The following is a 21,916-nucleotide window of genomic DNA, read 5'->3' on the forward strand; positions in this document are numbered from 1 at the left end:
TAAAAAGTATAAACAAAAAAACATGCCTATTCATGTACTTGAACAATATTGTTTACAGCTAAAAATAGAGACTCATCTTATAAATATAGTTTATGCCATACGCGGAGCAGTTGTCTTGCCAAACTTCCTTGTGCATGTCCAAAGCCGCTGCACTGACAACATACTTGTACAGTTGAGGACGTTTATTTTCTGCCCATAGGGATAACAGTCACTTGACGCTCACGCATTTAGGTCGAAAACTAGATGTAACCTATTAGTAGTATCTATGAATCTGGCGGTGTTCCACCTTAAAAGCTACTGTCTTTTGAACGTTTTGTACACAATGAGACGACGACACAAACATTTAAATCTGTCTATACGAGAAAAGTTCGGTCAGTGCGGCACGACTAATTACTTTTAGCATTACTCCGTCGTTTGCGCTACTCACTACTAATTGAACCTAATTGATAATTATAAGAAGAGGCGGAATTGGTCTCGTTGCAAGAAACAAAGCAATTTTTCTGCAAATAGAACACCGCGGATTTCCGCGACTGTACCTAAATATAGTATTTGCTATAGTATAGATGGTATGGTGACTATTTTGCTTTATTATATTATATTTAATTGTAAATGGGAAGTGAATTTAATTCTTTGATACTACAATAGGTATCTTATTTTAAAATAGCACAAACCACAAAAGGTCTTTCGTAATCTGCTTTATGAGGAAAATCTGTTCGTGATATTAACCCAGTAATGAGCGGAAATGAACTAAATATAGGCGATACGTTTCTTGGTATAGCAGAAGATCAGTAGGCCAGATTTTTGGCAGGTCACTGAGCGACCACAGCCGACCGCCGACCGCGGACCGCCTAGCACACGTTTAAAAATATAACAATGTGTTGTAGCTCGCGCAAATTTACCTCACACACTTTCTTGAAAATGTTACAAAGAATTTGTTGATATAAAACAATGTTGATCATTTATTTTACAGGCTATTTTATTTTAACCATATTTTTTAATCTTTAAGCATATTTCGCATAGATTTTCTGATTCTTTCGGTTAAAGGCGATAAAATTATTTTCGAGCTTTGATCTGTAAGAAAGAAATAGCCAATGAAACATAATACGTACGTTATCAGTAGCATTTATATGCAGAAGTTGCTTCTTGTTACAAGTTTTCGCGATTAACGTCAAAAGGTAATCTGATAATAAAATGCTGACAGCAATATCAAAGTAGTTTTATCTGTAAGATTGCACAACAGTTTTTGTAAGCGGTTTGTAACAGTATCTCCCGTTGTTTGCTATAAACTTTCTTTTTGTTAATTTTCATGTTTATTAGTACAATATTTTGCTTTTAAAAGAGAAATTGCACAATTACTAACTTTATTTAGATTCATTGCATGACAAGACATTAAACAAGCATTTAAAACTATACTACAAGTAAACGTGCAAGTTTTGTAAGAGTTTACCATTTGAAGCTAACATGGCTTGTAGGTTCAAGAATTTTAACACATCATAGTGTTATGTTTCCTAAGATGAATTCTAATTTCCAGCGGTAAAAAAGTTTGGATAGACGCCAGATTTTCAGTGTGGTATAAAAACGTTATATTTGTTTCGAAGGTCGTATCATATTCATAGATTTATTGAATTTCTAACAACTAACTCCATGGAGGATTATACCTTTGTATTGTTGTTTTTAAACACTTTCTAACTACAAACATTGATAATATTGAATATTCCTATTTCGTTAAAGTATTTCAGCTAAATTGTATAGAGCAGCAGTATGAAAGCAGTTGAAATACGACAATATTGAAGCATCGCTTCGCTACACAACTAGCACGTGTTGTACTTCCATGCTTTATCAAACAGTTTTAATGATTTAAAGATATAAAAAGACCATACATTTTGCAATACATATTAAAAAAGGTAGCGTATTTTAAATCAATTTTACATAAAGTTAGAAAATAATATGGAGCATGAACAAGAGAAATTTTACAGCGCAAGAATAAAAAACAACGTTTACCGCAACTATAAAGCGTAAACGCGGGAAAGCTGAAGAGCAGCGGAATGGCCGTCACCGCAAGTTATAATAGAAATATTGCGGTTACAAGTTTGATGAGTGTTAGTGCAATCTTGTAACAAGTGTTACAGTGTGTTCAGCAGCTGAGGATTATGGCTTTTTTAACATCTTACCTATATATACCTATCAGTGCCACAATATTTTGCTCCCGAATGTTACAATGGACAATCCAGCGCTTGCTCACACGACTTTGATGTTAGGTGATGATATCGGAAGTTGGTAACCCAGAACAACAATCATTCATGGTTTTTACTAATATACTAGTTAGTCTGTTTCTGTTAGTAATCGTTCTTTAAAATGATTTGAGTTTCACGGGTTTGTTTAAATTGCAAGTCAAGCCAATAATAGTTGTACTACATCACGTAGAATCTGTCAATTGCATGGTGGCACGCGGAAGATGCGTCACGCTGAGCGTCACGTGAAATCAGGAGCGAAGCGAGGAACTACGTAGTATGCACCAAGTTGTAAACATAACAACACGTGCTAAATTATCTGCGCAATAACATATTGTGTTGCTCCCGAACTGTTCTGTTGTGATCACTTCGTTTCCGAGACCAAAATCCTCGTTTAAAACATAATTCTTATCTCTGTTTTGACAAAGATAATGACAGTTATGACAATATGTTTTATACAGAAATTCTGTCTCAGAAACCAACGTTATTAATCAACTGTGGACTCTGGAAAGTACTAAGTATTTAAATATTTTTGTTAGAATAATCGGACTATGTTATTGAAATTCGAAGATGCTGAATAACGATGACGTTTATGTTTAGCTCGTACACGTAGAAGTGAGTAAAAAATGGATCAAGGTGAGGTGTCGCAACACCAAAAGAGGCGAGGAGAGCGCACAGCGAGGGTTCGACGGCCAGAGCTGGCAACACACCAACCAATACAAATACTACAATATTCAAACTTTATGCCGGCTCCTTTTACGTCCTACTGATGCCTAATTGAGAGCCTCCATTATGTTTCGATAACACTATACCAATCGCCAAGCTCACATACCCATGCAATTCTGATATTGCGAAATTTAACACATAACTAAGTAACTTAATGGGTATATCAGATATCTTAGACAAATGAAAACCAAACATTTCATATACAAAAATTCGACTTGAAATAAGTATTTTTTTAAATATTAAAGTGATACAAGTTTTGGAATATGAAGTTTTTACCTAAAATTATCTGTTACAAAATATGGCGAAATAGAATTCCAATAATTCATAATTCTGACCCAAAATCTAGTTTCTCAGTGTTCGGGTTATCATGAGTAGAACAGGTGCGGGGGAACACGGAAGTAAGACCGTACTAATTACTAGGTCCTTATTACAGGTACCTTCAGGTATTTGTGGTAATAATACAAAGGGCTGTGTACACTAACATTAAATGCAAATTAAGACGACAAAAACATAAACAACATTCGCTTCTCGAAAATCTAACGAAAAATAAAACGTTCGTGTATTTGATCACAATTTAACAGCGTTTCCTAGCAAACTTTTAGTATCTTGAGTATTCCAGGTGTACGTTATTATTGCGTAAAAAACGATAGGTGCGCAGGCGCAGCGCAACCGCTGGCAGACAATCACGTACATTGGGCGCTGGTTATATTTGGCGTAGTGCGGTATATTGGGCGCGGAGTGAATGCCCTGTCGTCGCTCCTGCTGCCTCAATTGATGTACAAAGCGCATGTTCTCATGTTGAGCGACAGCGTACATCAAAGAATTTAAGTGCGACATTACTTTTTTTATCTCTTATTTCTTTACCTTTACAAGTTGCGTTTTAGACAATCTGTTTTTGCCTCTATCCGTTCCTAATGCTGTTGAATGTTATAAGATTTCTGAACGTTGATCTGTCCCTGAGACCCTTAGTTTTTCCCGACAAATGCATTGGATACGTTTTGATAAAACTCTGGCAGAGAAATAAAAATGTTTATCATGTAAAATAAACACTGTAAAGAAGACAGAAGATAGATCTGGAGGACAAAAACCTGAAGCTCCGACTCCGTATGAGTGGGATAAGGCCGATAGATGATGAAGTAGTTGACCTTAAGTGGAAAGATTGGACAATATAGCTTGTCTTATACGAATGTAGAATTCAGGAAGCATGTGATATATTAATTAGTAGACACTAGTCCGCTACCCGCTGTCATCTACACCAACATCTCTATCTAATGCAATTCGGCAATGACAACCAACAGCGATACAATTAGTGTACAACACATTCACAAAACTTATTGTGTTGTTGAGGAATCGGTTTCCGCGAGTTTTGGTAAACACGGTGATGCTACAACCGTGGTCTTCTACTGACAAAAAGGTTTTTTCGTAGACTATACACTTAATGGTAAGTTATGAAGTGTAAAGGATTAAAATTTGAATAGAGAAATATATTTCCTTTTGCAGAATTACTTGAAAATCGACAAACCCTTTTCAATATCTTTTCAATTAAGTAGGGATCTATTTAGGGTGTCTGAAAATTCATCCTACTTGCAGACGAAGTCGCGGAACTACTACGTTATGATTCGGTGCATTGCAACCGGCAACAGGGAAGTGCTCACAATTTTATGTCATGGAAGCGAACTACACCAGACTTTGCGCAACTAAAATTAGACAGACCTTGATACCTCATGCGTACATCATTTAGTGCAAATAAACTTCACCAATGCACAACAAAATTTTGTACACTGTTAATAATTTATTTAATGAACCTTGTGATGTCGGCAAGTTTTAAAAAATTGTGAAATGTAAACGATTTTAAAACGTAACTTGTAAAATGTTTTGACGTCTAACAAGATGTAACGCCGGACGACGTTCTTCCGGGAGATAAAAACGGAAAATGCGCATGTTTCTTTTAAATTCAGTATGACGATTGAAGATTATAAAATTGCATGTTAAAATATTAACAGTTTACAGTCGAGATGATACAATATTTCAAAATATTCTACACTTAGTGTAACGTCGTTAAAATCTAAAGTTACATTATTTTCAGTAAAATGCAAAGGAAATACTAAATAAATAAATGGATTGACAAAAGATCAAGTAACTTAATATAAATATGTTTTTTGCAATAGGATCTCGTGTAAAACCGCAGGCGAGACATTGCGTCGCCGCCGTCGAAGTCGGTAAGCAAACACTAAGCCACGTGCTGCAACTGATATGCAGCGTATCGCCTTGCAGCCGCATTGTCTGACGCCGACATATGACCTGACCGCCCTCCACCAGGCCAGCAGCACACAGCCGCGAAAGCGATTCAAAAGATATGAAACCGAAACAAGAATGGAGTTTTCTTCGCATAATATTCGCGGGAAAGTATATTTTGCTTTTTAAATCTCGCTACTAAATGATAAATTGGAGTTAACAAAAATCATGCCAAGTACGAAATTGGTTTCGTTTCGGTTTCGGTGATAATTATGTCTTCGGTTCAGAGAAAAGTCAGGATTAAGTTTCGAAAGAATGAACGATAAAGCAACACGAAACGAAATAAAACAAAAGAAAAAATAAATGAAAGCTCAAATGCTTTAAAAATTACAAAATTATATATTATTGTGTATTCTTGTATAGCCAAAGTTGTATACTCACAGACACTATACGTAATTGTGAAAACTAAACGCATCTGTATATGTAATTTAGTGTGACAATCGTTTTGTTATGATTTTAGTTTAGCAAAATGTCTGTCGGCCAACTCAAAATGGTAACTGCATTTGTGATATTTATCTTTTAAATTGTATAGAATTATAGTAAATGTTTTTAATTCTTACACAAATACTTACTTTTCTGAATGCAGCTAACAATTAGATAAAACAAATACCAATAGGATACTTAAAAAACGTTTAAGTTATTCTGTTTCGGATGCGGCGCTCCGCCGGCGCGCGCGAACTTTTGCGCAAAAGCATTGCTTGACAGAATAATTTGTGTTACTCTTTAAGCATATTTTTTTTTTCAAAAAATCATAAATATAACTTAAGTCAGTAATTAAAAGCAATGAAATAATAATTAATTTTATAAATTACATTTTTAACATAAAAAATGAAACATAACTAGTCAAAATAAGAAGTCAACAGTGAAATTACCGGAAATGAAAGCTTTATGTTCGTAAAAGTTTTGCAAATTAGATAATTTAAGAGAGATGAAGGAACGGAAATTCTAAAAGCACTTACCTAACAAAGCTCGATTTAAAATACGCAATCCTAAAAGTTTACAAAGCACTGCGTGAAATCAGAGAAAATATTTTTTATTGCTGACAGTTCCGGTCACTTTTATATTTTTAGACCATAAATTTAATTTATTAAGTTTTAATGGCGTGTCAATTTTGACATGAACCGATCTGCACGGGTGTATGGAACGGACTGCGCGAGCGGCCCATAATGACGTCACCGCTACAAATATAGCGCAGAAATTAGTTTAAGGCAATTTTCGAGCAAACACTTTGATTTAGCGGTTTATAAAGTGTAAATTGCTACGAACAGTGTGTTGACATACGTCTTTACGTAGGAGCGGGGTCGGTGAAATGTCGGCGCGGTGTTATTTTTGGCGCGCTTTTCGCGTTTCCCGCGCGTGTCTTTAAACGGCGCGGCGCGGGCGCATACAGCGCTCGCTTTTGTTTACTATTGGATTCCTCTCCGATCGCATCGATACGCATTTATATTACGCCATTATTTATAAACATTTTAACGAAATTGCAACATGTGTTCAAAATCCACGAGAGTTATGAATACCTATAACAAGTTACGTGGAAAGTAAATCAATGTGCGAAGGCTGCATTTAGCATCGTATTCAAATAATTCTTGTATGATAATATAAGAATATATTTTAATTCATATTATTTCTATAGTTATTCATATTTTAAACAACTACTCAAAATAAAGAAACTATTAAGTTACTCGTTTTCCCTTATTAGAAATATTTTCAATATGCAAAACGTATATTAATTCTTGGTACATTGTATGTTGCATGTTAATAAATCATAGTGTAGTGACATGACAGGAGAGTGTGCCTGCGCCCGCGCGCGCAATGAACTTGGCTGCCGCTTTACTTCCTTATGCCGCTACATAATTACAGAGATGAATCTGTGCGCGCGGAAGTCTTATGCAAGTTTCGATATCTAACCGTGATTGATTCACAAATGTCTATTTCTATCTACTTTGATAATAACTATACAATAAATAAATTGTTTTACTCGTATACTTAAATCATTTTAATGTTATAGAAGACAAGTATTAGCAAATGCCATGCTGTAGCGATATGTATACTTCGTAATCTCGACAAGTTAACAACTAATACATAAAATTCTCGTGTCACAGTTTTCGTTCCCGTACTCCTCCGAAACGGCTTGACCGATTCTCATGAAATTTTGTGAGCATATTCAGTAGGTCTGAGAATCGGCCAACATCTATTTTTCATAACCCCCCCCCCCATTTTTTAACTGCGCGCGGACGGAGTCGCGGGCGACAGCTAGTCACCTTATAATCGTCTTATAATTACGATGGTGAATGTATATTAATTGATTTATTATTTAATACTTTTCATTAAAAGCACAATTAGTACAATTTTAGATATGAAGCTGTAACGTTTGGCCGGTGTAGTTGGTGCGCGGCCAAACTTGTGTTTGTATTATGAACTAGTACCTACGCTACAATTTTAGTTTGGACAGAGAGCGCGCATGAGACTGCGCCGTCATTGTTTGTTTTTAAATCGTATTTTCATTAATTACCAATAAAACTAATGGTATTAAAAAACGTCGATGCATTTGACAGCCAGGGCGTCGCATCCTTCAGCTTTCGTAATCACCTAAAAATTGTCTTTCGTACCGTCTTATGTAAAATTACGATCGGCTGTAAAATTTGTATGGCATTGTTACCGACCTGTTTGACGATGACCTTGCCCCCGGCGCTCTCTGTGACGTAGCCTTGCATGCCGGCCATCAGCACGCTGGCGCCCAGGAACTTGTTGAGAAGCGCGCGCGCCTCCGCGTCCTCGCCGCAGTCGGTGTCCTCCACCACTGCACACATACACACACATTCGTCTACTCACGATGGCCCAATAACAGAATCATGACAATCCATGTCTAATTGGCTCAAGTTTGGTAAAAAAGAAACCGATTAAAAAACTGATCAATATAAAAGTGGATTTCTTAATGACATCGCTTACCTATGTCAGCATTTTTCATCCTGGTCAGTATGTCCTGTACGCCGGTGACCTTAGTGTCGCTATCTAGGAAGGAGCGCTCATGACGTGCGCGGCTGCGTGTCGTCGTGGTAGTGGTGGTGGTCATACCGTCGCCGTGCTCCTGCCGGCTGCTGCTGGTGGTGGTCACCACGCTCTCCTCTGCAGAACCCAGACTCTGCTCGCTGTCGGTGCGGTGCAGTTCTGACATAGAAGAATAAGCGTATATTTCAAAATTCAATGAATAGTCTTTAAGAAGTCTTTCAACAATGGTATCGCCAACAAGAACATCTGTTGCACGAATGGGCCGGCTCGCCTGGTGAAATACCACTCGGACGAAGACAGGCGTAAAATGGAAGAAATCCCGTGTTTCGTCTGATGAGTGCCGGAGGCCTAATTTTAGACCCCTTTCCCTTGCCATCCTTTCCCTTTTTGGAAAGAATTTGTACGAGAAGTGGATTTCACGCCTAGGAAGGGGAAGTATCGTCCTTCTGTACGTCCCCTCCTCCGTCGTTAAAGGTAGGCAATGCATCTGCAATTTCGGTTGTCTATCGGCAACGGTCACTTCTCTATTGCGGCGAATTCAGATGGCCGCTTGCTCGTTTGCCATCTTATGATATGAAAAAGGTCAATAATCTTATTTTCTTACAACAAATATTCTGTTCTATTCTAATTGTTTTATCTAAAAGTTTCCAAAAAAGTGTACAGTACCTTTAATTAATGAGATATTATTAAGTTAAAATGTATGAGAACCAGCCTACATGAGTGCCAATAGTATTTTGTCTTGTTTTTTAGTTGTAAGAAAACAATCTTACAAAGTTATCAGCACACAATACGAAGTTTATATAAACTCAAATCTTTTTGTACTGTTGGCGTGTTTACTATCCCACGGTCAAGCCACCAGCCACTGTAATCACATTTATTGTTTGACTTTTTTCTGTCATTTAATGTTTACAAGATGTCAACGTACGATTGAGGAAGTGCCGTGCGAACTACGATATTTTGCCTTTCAAATAAATTTTTAATGGCAGGAAACACTTACTGTTAAAATATAAATGGCGCAAGAAAATAATGAAACAATATTAGGTACTGACAGACTAAATAACGATGATTACACAAAATAATGTTGTCTAACTTGTATGTATGACGAAGTGTCATACATACAAGGTACTAGGTAATGTGTTGGACTCACCAGCGTGCGTGGTGTCGTTGGAGCCAGTGTCCTTGATACTTGTGCTGCGCAGGATGAGCCCAGCCTTGGGATACGACGCTCGCTCGTTCTTACTGCTCTCACCTACACATATACAAAAAGCTATCAACAAATTTGTATGTAATATCGAGAACCGTAATGTAGTATTGTAAGTGTTTGCGTTGTTGATAATGAAAAACCTATTTTCTTTTTTTTTGTCTGTCTGTCCACAAAACCGCCTTTGTTTCGGGTAATCGTCGAAATGGCTGGACAGATTTTGACGGATCTATTATAGGCGACTTGATGTCGTTGATGTCGCGAGCGACCGCTAGTTGTGAATAAAGTATTACGTGATATAGTGAAATGCAGTAGTCGTGATTCGAGTCCACTTAATAAAAATAAACAAATTGAACGCTCTTATAACTCGTTACAGTGCGATAATGTTAACTTTATTGCAAAGATTGGATGAGTCAGCCACAACTTCCTAAGCTTATTCATTAATTCCCGGCCACTTTCTGTAAACACTACAAAAGTAAGGCGAGACTGCCTTCATAAAATATTATGATTTCCGTTTAACTTAAGCGCAATAAAAGTATTTGGCTTATGATCTAAGTAAAAACATTGTCCGATTTTAATAAATTACGATGCAATTAAAACGGAGTTTTAAAACATTAAATTAATTACCTTTTGGTTTAAAATATAATCTCTCGCCGAAAGCCTTTAATAAGATATTTTCGAGTAAATGTCGAATTCCGCGGTTTTTTTTTTTACTTTTTCTTTTTGAACACCGTTATATTGCCAGTGCGCAGCGTATCAACACAGGTAACGAGCAAGCACTGAGCACCGAGCACTGAGCACCGAGCACTGAGCGCTGCTGAGGCGAGCTGCGACACGTTCGAAAGTGAACTCATTATATAAGTCGATTGCAGGCTTTTAGAGTGTCTGTACTCAGGTGACGTCACGTCGCACGCTTAGCTCGCCTCCTTCACGTCTACTATGCATTAACTGTTACCTAATTATTGGAATGATAAAGGTTCAGATAGAAATATTATGTGATTCATCAGTATTAATCAATTTTTTGATTGATTTAGATAAACAAAATGCGGAGAAAAAAATTTAAACATCCAAGATACTTGCAACGTAAATGAGTTTCACTTTCTTACGAGGATCTTTAATTGAACGAATGCTGTCAAACGAGAAAATACGAATTTCAAAGAAGAGTAAACTTACTTGCATTCTTGATGAATTTCTCCGTAAGAGATTTGACGGAGCCCTGGCGAAGAACAGTCTTCTTATTCTCGACTCGTCTCTCACTCCTGCCAGTATCCTTGCTTCGCGGTTCCATTCTTTGCACGTTTTCAATTCTATCCACTCTCTCCTCCCGCAATCTTCCATCTTTCTTGTCCCCGTGACTAGTTCGGCGACTTCCAAAACTTTCTTCTCTCGTAATTTCGACAGAATACCCATCGTCTACAGTTTCCTTTTGCCTGCGATTATCCTCTCTTTTACTCTCCATCACGTATGTTTCTGAGATTTCTTTCTGGTTGTACCTTTGTGTGCTGTCTGTTTCTTCCAATCTTGTTACTTCTACGTTATATTCGTTGTCTGTGTCCTGTCGTGTCACGTGTCGGCGTTCTGTGTTATATCTATCTTCCTTGTCGGTGATGCTGTGTTTCCTTTCGTTGACATCCTCTACGTACCGGGTCTCCGAGGAGCGGTCGGTGGTGGCCTCACTGACGCGCCTGTCGTTGTGTGTGAAGTGTTCGAGTGCGGCGCGATCCTCCTTCTGTTAAATAAATCGACAATTTGTCACGGCACGGAACAAAAAATGTAATGAACGCAATTTTATCATTGTTGTGTTGGATTCGATATAGTCATTTGTTGTACGGTGATGGTTGAATTACTGTATTTTTATGTACAAATCTAACATAGTCTTATTAAATTATTTATTTAATTAAAACAACAATAATTGTTAAATATCATTTAAAGACATGTATCTAAAAATTGTTTAACGTTATCAAATTTCAGCACTTAATTGGTTTCCTTTTACAACTTCGTTTTTATTCATAGATGTTTACCTAACTTGTTTTTGACCAAAAGGTAGAGTTAAATATTAAAAATTATCGTTTTAAATTCCATCCTTTCAACTTAAAAAAAAAAAAATGTTTTGTTTTTTGCTGCGCGATTTTGCTAATAAATTTGTGAAGGCACTTACAGTATGTATCTCGCTGTAAGTCGTGCCGCTGTCACCACCAAATTTCTTGGTGGTGGTGATGGCGGCGAGGCCGTGTAACTTGGAAGGCCGTTCGCCCTGCTGGTGCAGCAGCTTCTCTAGGTCTTCCGGTTCGGTGGAGTACGCAGTGACAGACACCGTGCCTACCGGCTCGCCTCCATTCTTGGAATGATACTCTTGACGAATCACGGTACCTTTGACTGTAAACATAATAATTGATTTTAACTCTTGGAAACAACTACACTTTAAGTAATAAAATGTTTTTAATATTTATGTAAGCATATTTATCGAGTACAATGTTTGACGACTGTTCACCTTGAAAGTGATCTTGTAACTGAACTGCGGTGACATTTTATACTCATATATGTATGTATTTATATTTAATCTTATTCACATAACCAGTACGAAACCTGTCACGTCTGTCGTATTCCTTTTTTTCTTTCGTTAAAACAATACATGTTTTTGTTTGCAAATTCTAAGTATTAAAGAGCTACTTATATCGGGTGTATTTATAATTTATGCGTTGTTTAATTATTTTTTTCGTTTAAATATGTAGTAATTACGAAAAATTCAAATAAAACAATAAAAGCGGAGTGTTTGCCCCATAGATTACTCGTTAAACCTGTACAAATATTTATGTAAGAAGTAATGTGAATCATTTTGTATAACATTACCTTGATAGTTTGTGGCCCCTTTCTTCAGCGCTTTGATACCAAACAGCGGTCTGCCGTCCGCGTCGAGTGGTCCGGGCCCGTAGCTGGATGTAATCACATCGATCGGTTTGGAGATCACTTTAGATGGGCTTGCGGAACGATACTTCGGCTTCTCATTCTCCGCCTTCTTGGTACTGTACGTGCGCACGGATGAGGTGACTTTCTTGAGATTCCTGTTTGTCACCCAGGAGGGTTTCTCTTCCTGTTGCGGTTTGGAAGAAATCTTCTTCTCGATATCATTTACCGCTTTGCCGGTGGTTTCTTTTTTCTTTTCTATTTGCGGTTCTCGTTGCACCGGCTCAGCGTTTGGCTTTTGCAACTCTGGGCTTCGGCTTCGAGACTTTTCTGGACTCTTAGGTCTACGTGCGGGACTCGGACTCTTCTCGGGCGAGGCGGACCTCTTTCCATTCAGCTGCACAATCTCAATGACATCTTTCGACGATGTACGTTCTGTTACATTCTTTGTTATAATTGTCGAGGAATGTTTGGTCTCCACAGTATCCTGCTCATCTATGACATGTACAAGGTTAGGTCGCTCTTGTCTTTTTACAGTTTGTTCTTCCTTTACGACAGTCACAGTAGCTTGTGCAGGTATTTTTTTAGGTTTCGGCGATGAAGTCTTCACTTCTTCAGATTTTAGACCGATCTTTTTCATATATGCCGTAGCATACTCGCTGAAACGATTGGATTTTGGTTTCGGCGTTGCTGTTTTCGTAGGAGACCCAGGCCTGCCCTTTTTATCGGGACTTCCAGGACGCATCGGACTTTTAGATATAGGTTTTGACTTTTGAGACAGTTTCGATGGACTTTGTGGTCTTTTGTTGTCTGCGACATTGTTATTTATCTTAGCGTGACCATTGGGTAATGGACTTTGCTGTTCTTTAGGTTTTGTCGGTTCAGGCGAAATATGTTCGGCTTGCCTGATTGGGGAGTGTCTTTCAGGCGACGGAGATTTGAGAACGTTTCTTTGAAGCTTTGTTTTGAGTTCAGGAGATGGTTCTCTATCCGCCGAGGGCTGTTTTCCGGGAGATTGCATTCTGAAGTACGATTTAGGTTCCCTCTCTGGTGACTTTTGTGGAGTAGATCTCGAATGGTACTCAGGCGTGTGTGATCTCGAATGGCGTTCCTGTGACGGCGCTTTCTTGACCGTCGTCACGGTCTCCTTTGTTATTCTTGTGGTCACGGTATCGTTCTCTTGATGTTTCTTAGCAATGCGAATTTGCGCCCGAATGCGACGCCTCTGTTCGTAGCCAACGACCTTTTCCAACTGAAAAATAATAATGTTATTAAGAAATTTAATACCTTTGAATAGAATCTTTTACATTTCTAATTTATCACTTTCTAAATAATATTACTAACCAGGTCGAAAACATAATAATGTAAGTATTTAGGTGGTACAGTTGCACTTACCATTTGCTCTAGAAGTTCAATATCATAAATATCTTCAATGCACGGCTGGTGGTGCTCGACGCTGCTGCGACGATGCTCGCTGGTCATAGAGGACCTTTCGATACTCGTCCGCCGGAGCTCAACACCAAACTTTCCGCTTCCTCGTCGACTGCTAACTTCAGGTTCTTCTGTTACTTTTGGTTCCTCTTTAAGTTGGCTCGTTTTTGTTGGGCGCAAGTATCCAGGAATTTTGTCATGCAATTTTTCATTAACATCGTGATCGCGCTTCTGTTGAGGTGATTCAGATCTCTCTGATCTGGAAGCTGTGGTCTGTTTTGTGACAGTTGTAGTTGTTTTTGTTTCAACTCCTTGCTGCGCTGGTGATTTATTCCTTGCAATATCTGGAGACTGTGTTCGCGCAGGAGTTCGGCGTTGTGTTTCTACAGTCGGTTTAGGTTCAAATTGCTGAAGAGTACACGGACTTCCAACATCAGACGTATAGGTCACTTCGTCATCTTTGTTATCAACGTGATCTACTTTAATAGGTTTTTCATCTATAGCCTTCGCAACAGTTGGATTAGCTTTGGGAAACTGTTTAGTATCCGGTCGTTTAGTTACCTTTGTGTGAGTTACGTCTTTAGTTATTTGCTTTTTTGTTGCAATATTTTCGAACAAAGCTTTTGCTTTTTTAACGGCGTCACTGCTGCGTACAGGTGTGATTTTTAGAGGAACCTTTTCAGTTGGCTTGTTAGACTGAACGGAGCTTTCTCTCGTTGTCTTCTGAGCCAGCAACGATTTCTTTATAGACTCGTCTCGAGTCTCTAATTCTTTTTTATGTATTTCTTCATGAGTTTCCTCAACTTTATAATCGTCATCCGACTCGTAATCGACATTTTCTATAATTTTTCTCATAATTTTGTCGTGCTTTTCTTTAATTTTCTTTTCTTTTTCCTCTACCTCGTATGATTCGCACAAGAATTGTTCAGCTGTTTTAACAAACTTATTTACTTTGTCAGAAACGCTAAGCAAACAGTCATCACTTTTTAAAGATTCGTCGACATCGCTTAAATCTGGACGTTCTATTTTGTGACTTGTTTTTGGTTTGGAAACTTTTATATTCTCAGCTGTTTCAACGAATAAATGAGCTTTATCATTAACGCTAAGTTTAGTGTAATTATCTTGATAAACAGTCTCCCTGTCGTACTCATCTTTTATGTTTCGTGATGGGCTTCTACTGACCTTTGTATCTCTTGGACCCTTGGCAAACTTATTTACCTTTTCAGAAACTGAAAGCAAACATTCGTCTGTAGTAAGATTTTCCTCAACAACATCGGAATGTAGCCTGTTTTCGGTTGCTTTAAAACGCTGAGAACTTTCTTTAGGTTTGTTTACAGTCTGGAGTTTATTGGTGAATCTAGAAACTTTGTCAGTAACTGTGAGCAAACATTCGTCCGACTCTATTAAACTGCTTTGGTTATTTCTTTTTACAAACAATTCATCATCTTCACATATCTCAACTATGTCATCTACAATAGACTCAGCTTCGTGAATAGTGTGATGCGATCTCTTGTTCAAATCATCGTCCGGTTCATTAACTTCATCCGGGAATCTAGGAATACCGACATCTTCGGAGAAATTGACTGGAGTAGGACAAATACGATCTGGTGAATTTTCCCTGGAAGACTTCGCTTGCTGAACGTCAATAATGACATCATCTTCGTCAACGGATGTATTTAAAGAAGTGGCGGACTTGGGTTTACTTGGAAGTTTAGACTGTGACTCTTTAGTTATTGATTTAACGTTCTTAGCAACACTTGATAATCTATTAATCTTTGAAGTTGAAATATCGTTGACATGTATTTCTGGTTTAGACTTAACCTTTTGCGGCGATAGTGACTTTTTGGATTTAAGTGTGATATCACTGCTTGTTCGGGTAACTTTCAAATCGGATTCTTTTTTAGGACCCACATCTTTGTTGGGGATCTTTGAAGTTGGTGTTTTTCTAATTTCCGTATCAGAGGTCTTGACAGCACTGACTTTAGTAGACGATGTCTTCGTAGTTGAAGTTTTGCTGAAACTATTCTGTTTTATTACAGCCGTTGACTTTTTAATTTCGCTTGTTACAGTTTTATCAAGTTTAGTTGGTGAAGGTTTTCGAATTAGTTGAGAAGGTGCATGTTCTTTAGGTTTAATTCCAATTTTCTGCACTTGTGGAGATTTGGGTCTCTCTGTTGAAGTAAAAGGTTTTTTAGGAGATGTACTTCTAGGTTTACTTTCAGGAGTATCTGGTCTCGGACTGTACACGTTTGTAACTTTCTTAGTAGGCGAAACATTTCTAGATGAAGGTTTACTGGATTCTTTTTGTTCTTTTGTTTTATCAACTTTAGGTCTCTCTGTATGGGTTTTATCATGTCTTACAGATATTACACGTTTTTGTACAGTTTCAGTGATTTCGTTTGCATCAAGTGTTTCACTTTCCTCGACATAATCTGTTACAACATCTAAGTCCCGTAAGCAAATGGTCGCCTTCTCTGGACTTTTTTCACGGCTTGGTACTTTTTCTTTTCTATCCGGTGATAATTTTCTCAGAGACTTTTGTACTCGATCTAAAACTTCTTGCTCTCTTTCTGATGATATAAATTGACTAGTATAGTCAGATGTTGTGTGATCCTCAGAGGCCTTTTCATTAGGATAAGTCGAAAATTGATTTTCTGGCTTTTCAACAGACTGTGTTACTTTCCTCGGTTTATCAGAAATGTTTGGTTTAGTTTCTTTTCTCTGTATATTCGATTTTGGAGCTACTTTTTTTTCCGGACTGTGAGGTCTTCCGTGTTTACTTGAAACTTGGTCTTGTGGTTGATTAACAGGAGATTTATGTCCTGTTCGTTGTCCCACAGGTTTGGATTCTGAGCCTGTGTCAGGTTTATAAGAAGTTCTCAACCCGTGTCTTACAATCGAATCTGCAGTATGTTGAGATACAGAACGATCTGTTCCCGGCTTTCTTTCAGGTATCTTTGATGCAGGCGTGTTAGGATGTTCTAAATTCGTTCTGGATCTTTCATCGGGGATTTTGTGTTTTCTTTCAGGACTTTGATGCGGTGATGTACGTTTAGTAACGATTTCTTCGTGTTTTTTATTCTGTACATTAGTATTTGTTGTTATATGCTCTGATTGCGTAACAGCTTGATGTTCTGTATTTGAAATTATGTCACGCAATTTTGTTGGCGAAGGGTCTCTAGAGGGTACTCTTTGGGGTAGGTCTTTTTCATTTTTCCTTGTTGGATGAGATTCATGTATTGTATTTTGAGATTTTCCTGAGAGTGATTTCTTTGTAGGTGAAGAGTCCCTTGATGGTAATTTATCTGTTTCAGGCTTCTTTGTAGGTGAAGAGTCCCTTGATGGTAATTTATATATTTCGGGCTTTTTTGTAGGCGAAGAGTCCCTTTTTGGTAATTTATCTGTTCCAGGCTTCTTTGCAGGTGATGAGTCCCTTGTTGATAATTTATCTGACTCAGACTTCTTTGTAGGTGACGAATCCCTTGTTGGTAATTTATCTGTTCCACTCTTCTTTGTGGGTGAAACGTCCCTGAATGGTAATTTTTCAGTTTCAGGTTTCTTTTGAGGTGAAGAGTCACGTACTAATGTTTTTTCAATTACTGTTGTTTTAACCACCGATGAATCTCTTCTTGGTGGTTTCTGTACTTTATCTGCATCAGGTTGTTTAAGCGAGGACTCGCTTGCAGGCATTTCTTGTGTCTTAGTAGCGTCAAGTTTCTTTGTAGGCGATGAATCTTTAACTTTTTGTGGTTTATCTGTATCTATCTTCTTGACAGGTGACGTATCTCTTGAAGGTAATTTTTGAAGCTTGTCGAAGTTTGTTTTCTTAGTAGGCGATGAATCTCTTATATGAGTTTTATTTGTTGTATCTATCTCTATTTTCTTTGACGGGGATGAATCCCTCGATAAAGGAGATTTTGACTGCGAATTTGTTGTCGATACATCGCCGGGAGACGTAACTTGTTGATCAAATACCACTGATGTTTCGTCGGTGTTCTTATCATCTTCTAGATTGGACAATGTTTTCTTCCTATTTATCGGTGTGTCCTGAATCAAAACTTGGTTTGTAACGACAGTTTTCGTTGACTCTTCTCTTTCTTTTTTCAAAAAGTCACTTACAGTAATATTTTCTTCTTTTGTTTGATTATAATTCTTAGATTCCAAAATTAAAGAATTTTGGCCTGGTTCTGGACTGGTACAAGGAGACACACTAGGAGAGGTGAGATTGGAAGTTTTCGAAACTGTGGTTGATTTAGTTTCTTGCGTAGAACTCTTCGAAGAATTGTCTTCCATCATTCCAAGTATCTTACGACAACGTTCTTCGTAAGTTTCACGACGCTCCAGTGGCGGTTTAGGCTTTACTGGAGTATGATCTGATTTTTGTGATTGATCCTTTTCCTGTTGTATTTTCCGATCAGGGAAATCATTTTTTTCGTTTGTCGGAGACACTCGGAAACTAGTAGGCGGTTGTTCTGTTGGAGATGTGTGAATCTTTTCAGTGGGAGGTTTTTTCAAAGAACTTTTTCTGGGAAGATTACTTTTGTTAGGAGATGAAATTTTCTGCGGAGACGGAGATCTACAAGGTATTTTAGAAGGCGAAGTAGGTCTCGTTACCTCAACCCTCTTATTGACATCATCTGTAAGCACTGCTGTTGATTCCGTATATGTTATACTATCATCAAGGTCCGTAACAATGACTTCTTCTCTACGAGGAGAGCTAAAATACACAAATCCACTAGCAGAAGTAGTGGGAGAACTTTGACCAGTAGATGGCTCTTCTTCAGAAGATTTTGGTTTTCTAGTAGGACTGCTGGAAGGAGTTATTAGTTGACGCGGTCGTCCCTTCGTAACCGTCTCTTTTTCTACATTAGTTTTAATTTTGTTTGTCTCTTCTGATATTTTTTCAACGTCAATGAAATCAGTAGTCTGTTTATATTTATTTTCTTTCATTAGAATTTCAGTTGGGGAAATAGTATCTCTCGTAGGAGGCTCACATTGTTTTGAGGGGGATTTCAGGCTGACTAAAGCTTTATTAGATTCTTCAAAATTATCAGAAGTGGTGACAGTTTTTATTTCTGTCTGATCAACATGTGTTTTGTTGTAAGTCTTCGACGGCGAAGATTCTCTACGCGATGTGTTCTTCTTATCTACACGTTTATTATATTCACTTGTCAGCTTAGTACACTGGTCGTCTTTATTGTAATGTGTTTGAGTTAGGTTATTCTCTGTAAATGTAACCGAAGTTTTATTCGGAGACGGCGATCTCGCTGGTGTTTTTGGTGCATATTGCGTTGTTTCTGGTTCATTCGGGATAGATGGATGATTTTTATTTTGGTCTTTAATAGGAGTATACATTTTAGTTTCTTCGTCGATTAATTTATAGTGATCTTCTTTTAACAGCGCTGTACTTTTAATAAGGTTTTGTTTAAGATCAATATCATTATAAGGTTTTCTTTCTGGACTTGAAATTCGTTTTGGATACTGATTTTTCTTCGGTTCTGGTGTATCAAATCTTGTATTGTTATCTTTATCTGGACTAACACTACGTCTGTTATAATATTCTTTTTGATCAGGTGATTGTTTCACATTGTAATCAGACTCTGAATCATCTTTAAATGATTTCTTATATTCAGATTGATCATAAGAGGTCTTGTTTTGTATTTCATCGGGATACATTCTATTATTGGTATTTTTATTTATTTCTTTCTTGTCAGGACTTCTATCGCGTTTCTTGACGTCAGGCGATGGGGGATAATCATAATGTGACTGTGGTGTAGGACTACGCCTTACATTAGTTGAATCTTTAACTGGAGAACTACCACGAATTGGTGACGTAGCATATATTTGTCCTTTCTTTTGATTTGGTCCTCCACTTGTCTTTCTCTCAGGACTTAAAGTTTCTCTTGTAGGTGAGTCCTTATGTTCCTTTGGTTCCCGATTAGGGCTTGGACTTAGTCTTGGCGTAGGTCTAGAAACATTTGATCGATCTGGCGAAATTTTGCGGTTATATGTATTGGAGTAAATTTCTGTATTCTTTGATTGCTCAGGACTAAAACTTGGTTTTGTTGGAGTATAATTGCTTTGTGGAGCACGTGAAGGAGAAGTATTTTTATAGTCAGGACTCGTGTGGTATCTTGTTGATGAAGGAGTTTTTTCGGGACTGACGCTTGATCTTGGGTGGTAACCTTTTTCAACTTTCTTTTCGGGGCTATAGCATCTGTTAGGAGATTTGGAACTTGGTGTGGCATGGTGGTGAATGTCATCGGTACGTCTATTGGTTTTGATTTCTGTAGAAGAATGCGTCGAGTGAGTACTAGAATATCTTGAGGAATTACGACTAGGAGAAAATCTATCGGATTTTGTAGGACTACCGTCTCGGCTGGATGGTTTTCTATAGGCCTTGTCAGGACTTCCTCCACGACTTGTTGGCTTTCTATAAGTCTTGTCTGGGCTGACACTACTTCTTAGAGAAGAATTGCTCGATGCAAAAGTTCTACTTCCTGGTGAAGATGCTCTGGTTGACGGACGGGTTGGAGTGTCTGATCTTAAAGTGCTAGCCCAAGCTTGATGTGAAGGGCTGTAATCTGTGCTAATTTTTTTCTTGGTGTAATCAGATTGATACGTAGTTTGATAGGAATCTGTACTAGTCTTACGCTCAACTGTTTCTTCAACTTTTTTATCATTTTTCACAACATGTATAATTTCTTTGTTATCTTGTTTGTATATGGTTTCATCTTTAACATCGTGTCGTCTAAAATTCTGATTGTCCGTAGATAATTTTATTTCGCGGTTAACTTCGTTCATGTCTTCTTCCTTTGTTTTCTCATGTCGTCGAATTTTTTGTTTATCTTCCGATGATAAAATATTACGCCGATCTACTACATCAAACTCTTTTATTTCATGTCGTCGAACATGTTGGTTATCTGCCGAAGTTACAACTTCGCGCCGATCTACATTATCAAACTCTTTAATCTCGTGGTGTCTGACACGGTGGTCATTTTCGGAGGATATTGATTCACGCTGATCGAAGTTATCGAACTTGTTTATTTCCTTGCGCCTGACAAGGTGGTTGTAGTCAGACGATATTACGTCGCGTTGAAAATCGTCGTTGACATCGTCTACTTTACGAACTTGTTGAATACGTCTACTATGTTGGTCATCTTCTGAAGATATTACTTCCCGTCGATTAACTTCATCCACCTTAATCTCATTCCTTTGTTCTTTATTGCGGCGTTGGACTTTCTCTTCGTAATCACTCTTTTTATTTGTAGAATAATCATATTCATGATTTCTTTTAAAATCATAGTCATCTAAATGTCTTTGACTGTCAACAATGTCGTCAGAACGATCGGTAAATGTATCACAGATGTTTTTAGACAAAGACTCCTTTAAATCTGAGCGTTTCGTAGACGAAAAGGTCGACGATTTACTTTCGCTTTTCATTTGCTGCGAATGGCGCTCTGAACGACTGCTCTGGACCATAGGCGCTCGAAACTCTCGGCGAGTGCTCGTTACTCTGGTACCGTCAGGAAGACATCTCGTCTCCACTATTACTTTTGTATTGTCATCAGGATATTCAATTTTTCTCGAAACTAGTTCTCCTTGCTCATTATTGTTTCTCAAACTACTATCGTAGTCGTTCGTTCTAGTAATTCTTTTTGTAGTCATTTCTTCGTTACGTTTGTTATCATAAAATTGTTCTTTTACATTCGAATCGTCAGTAATGTACGGCGCAGCGTCATTGGTGGTCGAAGAGAATTCCTGGAATTTGGACGAAGAGGTGGAGGAGCTGGTGGTGCTTGAAAAATGAGACCCGTCGTCTGTTTGACGCACGACTTGCTCGTGAGTGGCGGTGTTGGACGAGCTCTCGTTCCTCTTCAGGCTGGTGTTGCCGTCGTCGTACTGGGTGACGGCTTGCTTGTGGTGATCGACAGCTGCGAACTGTCCCTGTCCACCCTCTACGTCGTATTTGCCTTCAATATTCGCTTGAACAGTTTTGATGTGGGTGTGGCCATCGTCAGTCGTTTTGTTCTCAGACTCCACATTCCAACCGGCGTTCGAGAGCTCCTTCAGATCTGAAATTTTTTAGAAGAGTGTGAGCCACATGTAGAGAAAGTGT

General features: G+C 38.1%; 1 protein-coding gene across 6 annotated transcripts in view; it reads right to left on the reverse strand.

Moving 5' to 3' along the window:
- LOC106710338 (microtubule-associated protein futsch) overlaps nt 1–21,916 on the reverse strand; it is a 48,877-nt gene that overhangs the window by 9,953 nt on the left and 17,008 nt on the right. For all 6 annotated transcript variants that reach the window (XM_045680441.1, XM_045680438.1, XM_045680439.1 and 3 more), the window contains 7 exons: nt 13,762–21,872; nt 12,313–13,618; nt 11,621–11,838; nt 10,636–11,191; nt 9,409–9,510; nt 8,202–8,420; nt 7,916–8,052 (listed from right to left, as the gene is read on the reverse strand). In XM_045680441.1, coding sequence (XP_045536397.1) covers nt 7,916–8,052; nt 8,202–8,420; nt 9,409–9,510; nt 10,636–11,191; nt 11,621–11,838; nt 12,313–13,618; nt 13,762–21,872 — 10,649 coding nt within the window. The remainder of the gene's footprint in view (nt 1–7,915; nt 8,053–8,201; nt 8,421–9,408; nt 9,511–10,635; nt 11,192–11,620; nt 11,839–12,312; nt 13,619–13,761; nt 21,873–21,916) is intronic.

This window comes from Papilio machaon, chromosome 13 (assembly GCF_912999745.1).
Source record: "Papilio machaon chromosome 13, ilPapMach1.1, whole genome shotgun sequence".
Lineage (NCBI taxonomy): Eukaryota > Metazoa > Arthropoda > Insecta > Lepidoptera > Papilionidae > Papilio > Papilio machaon.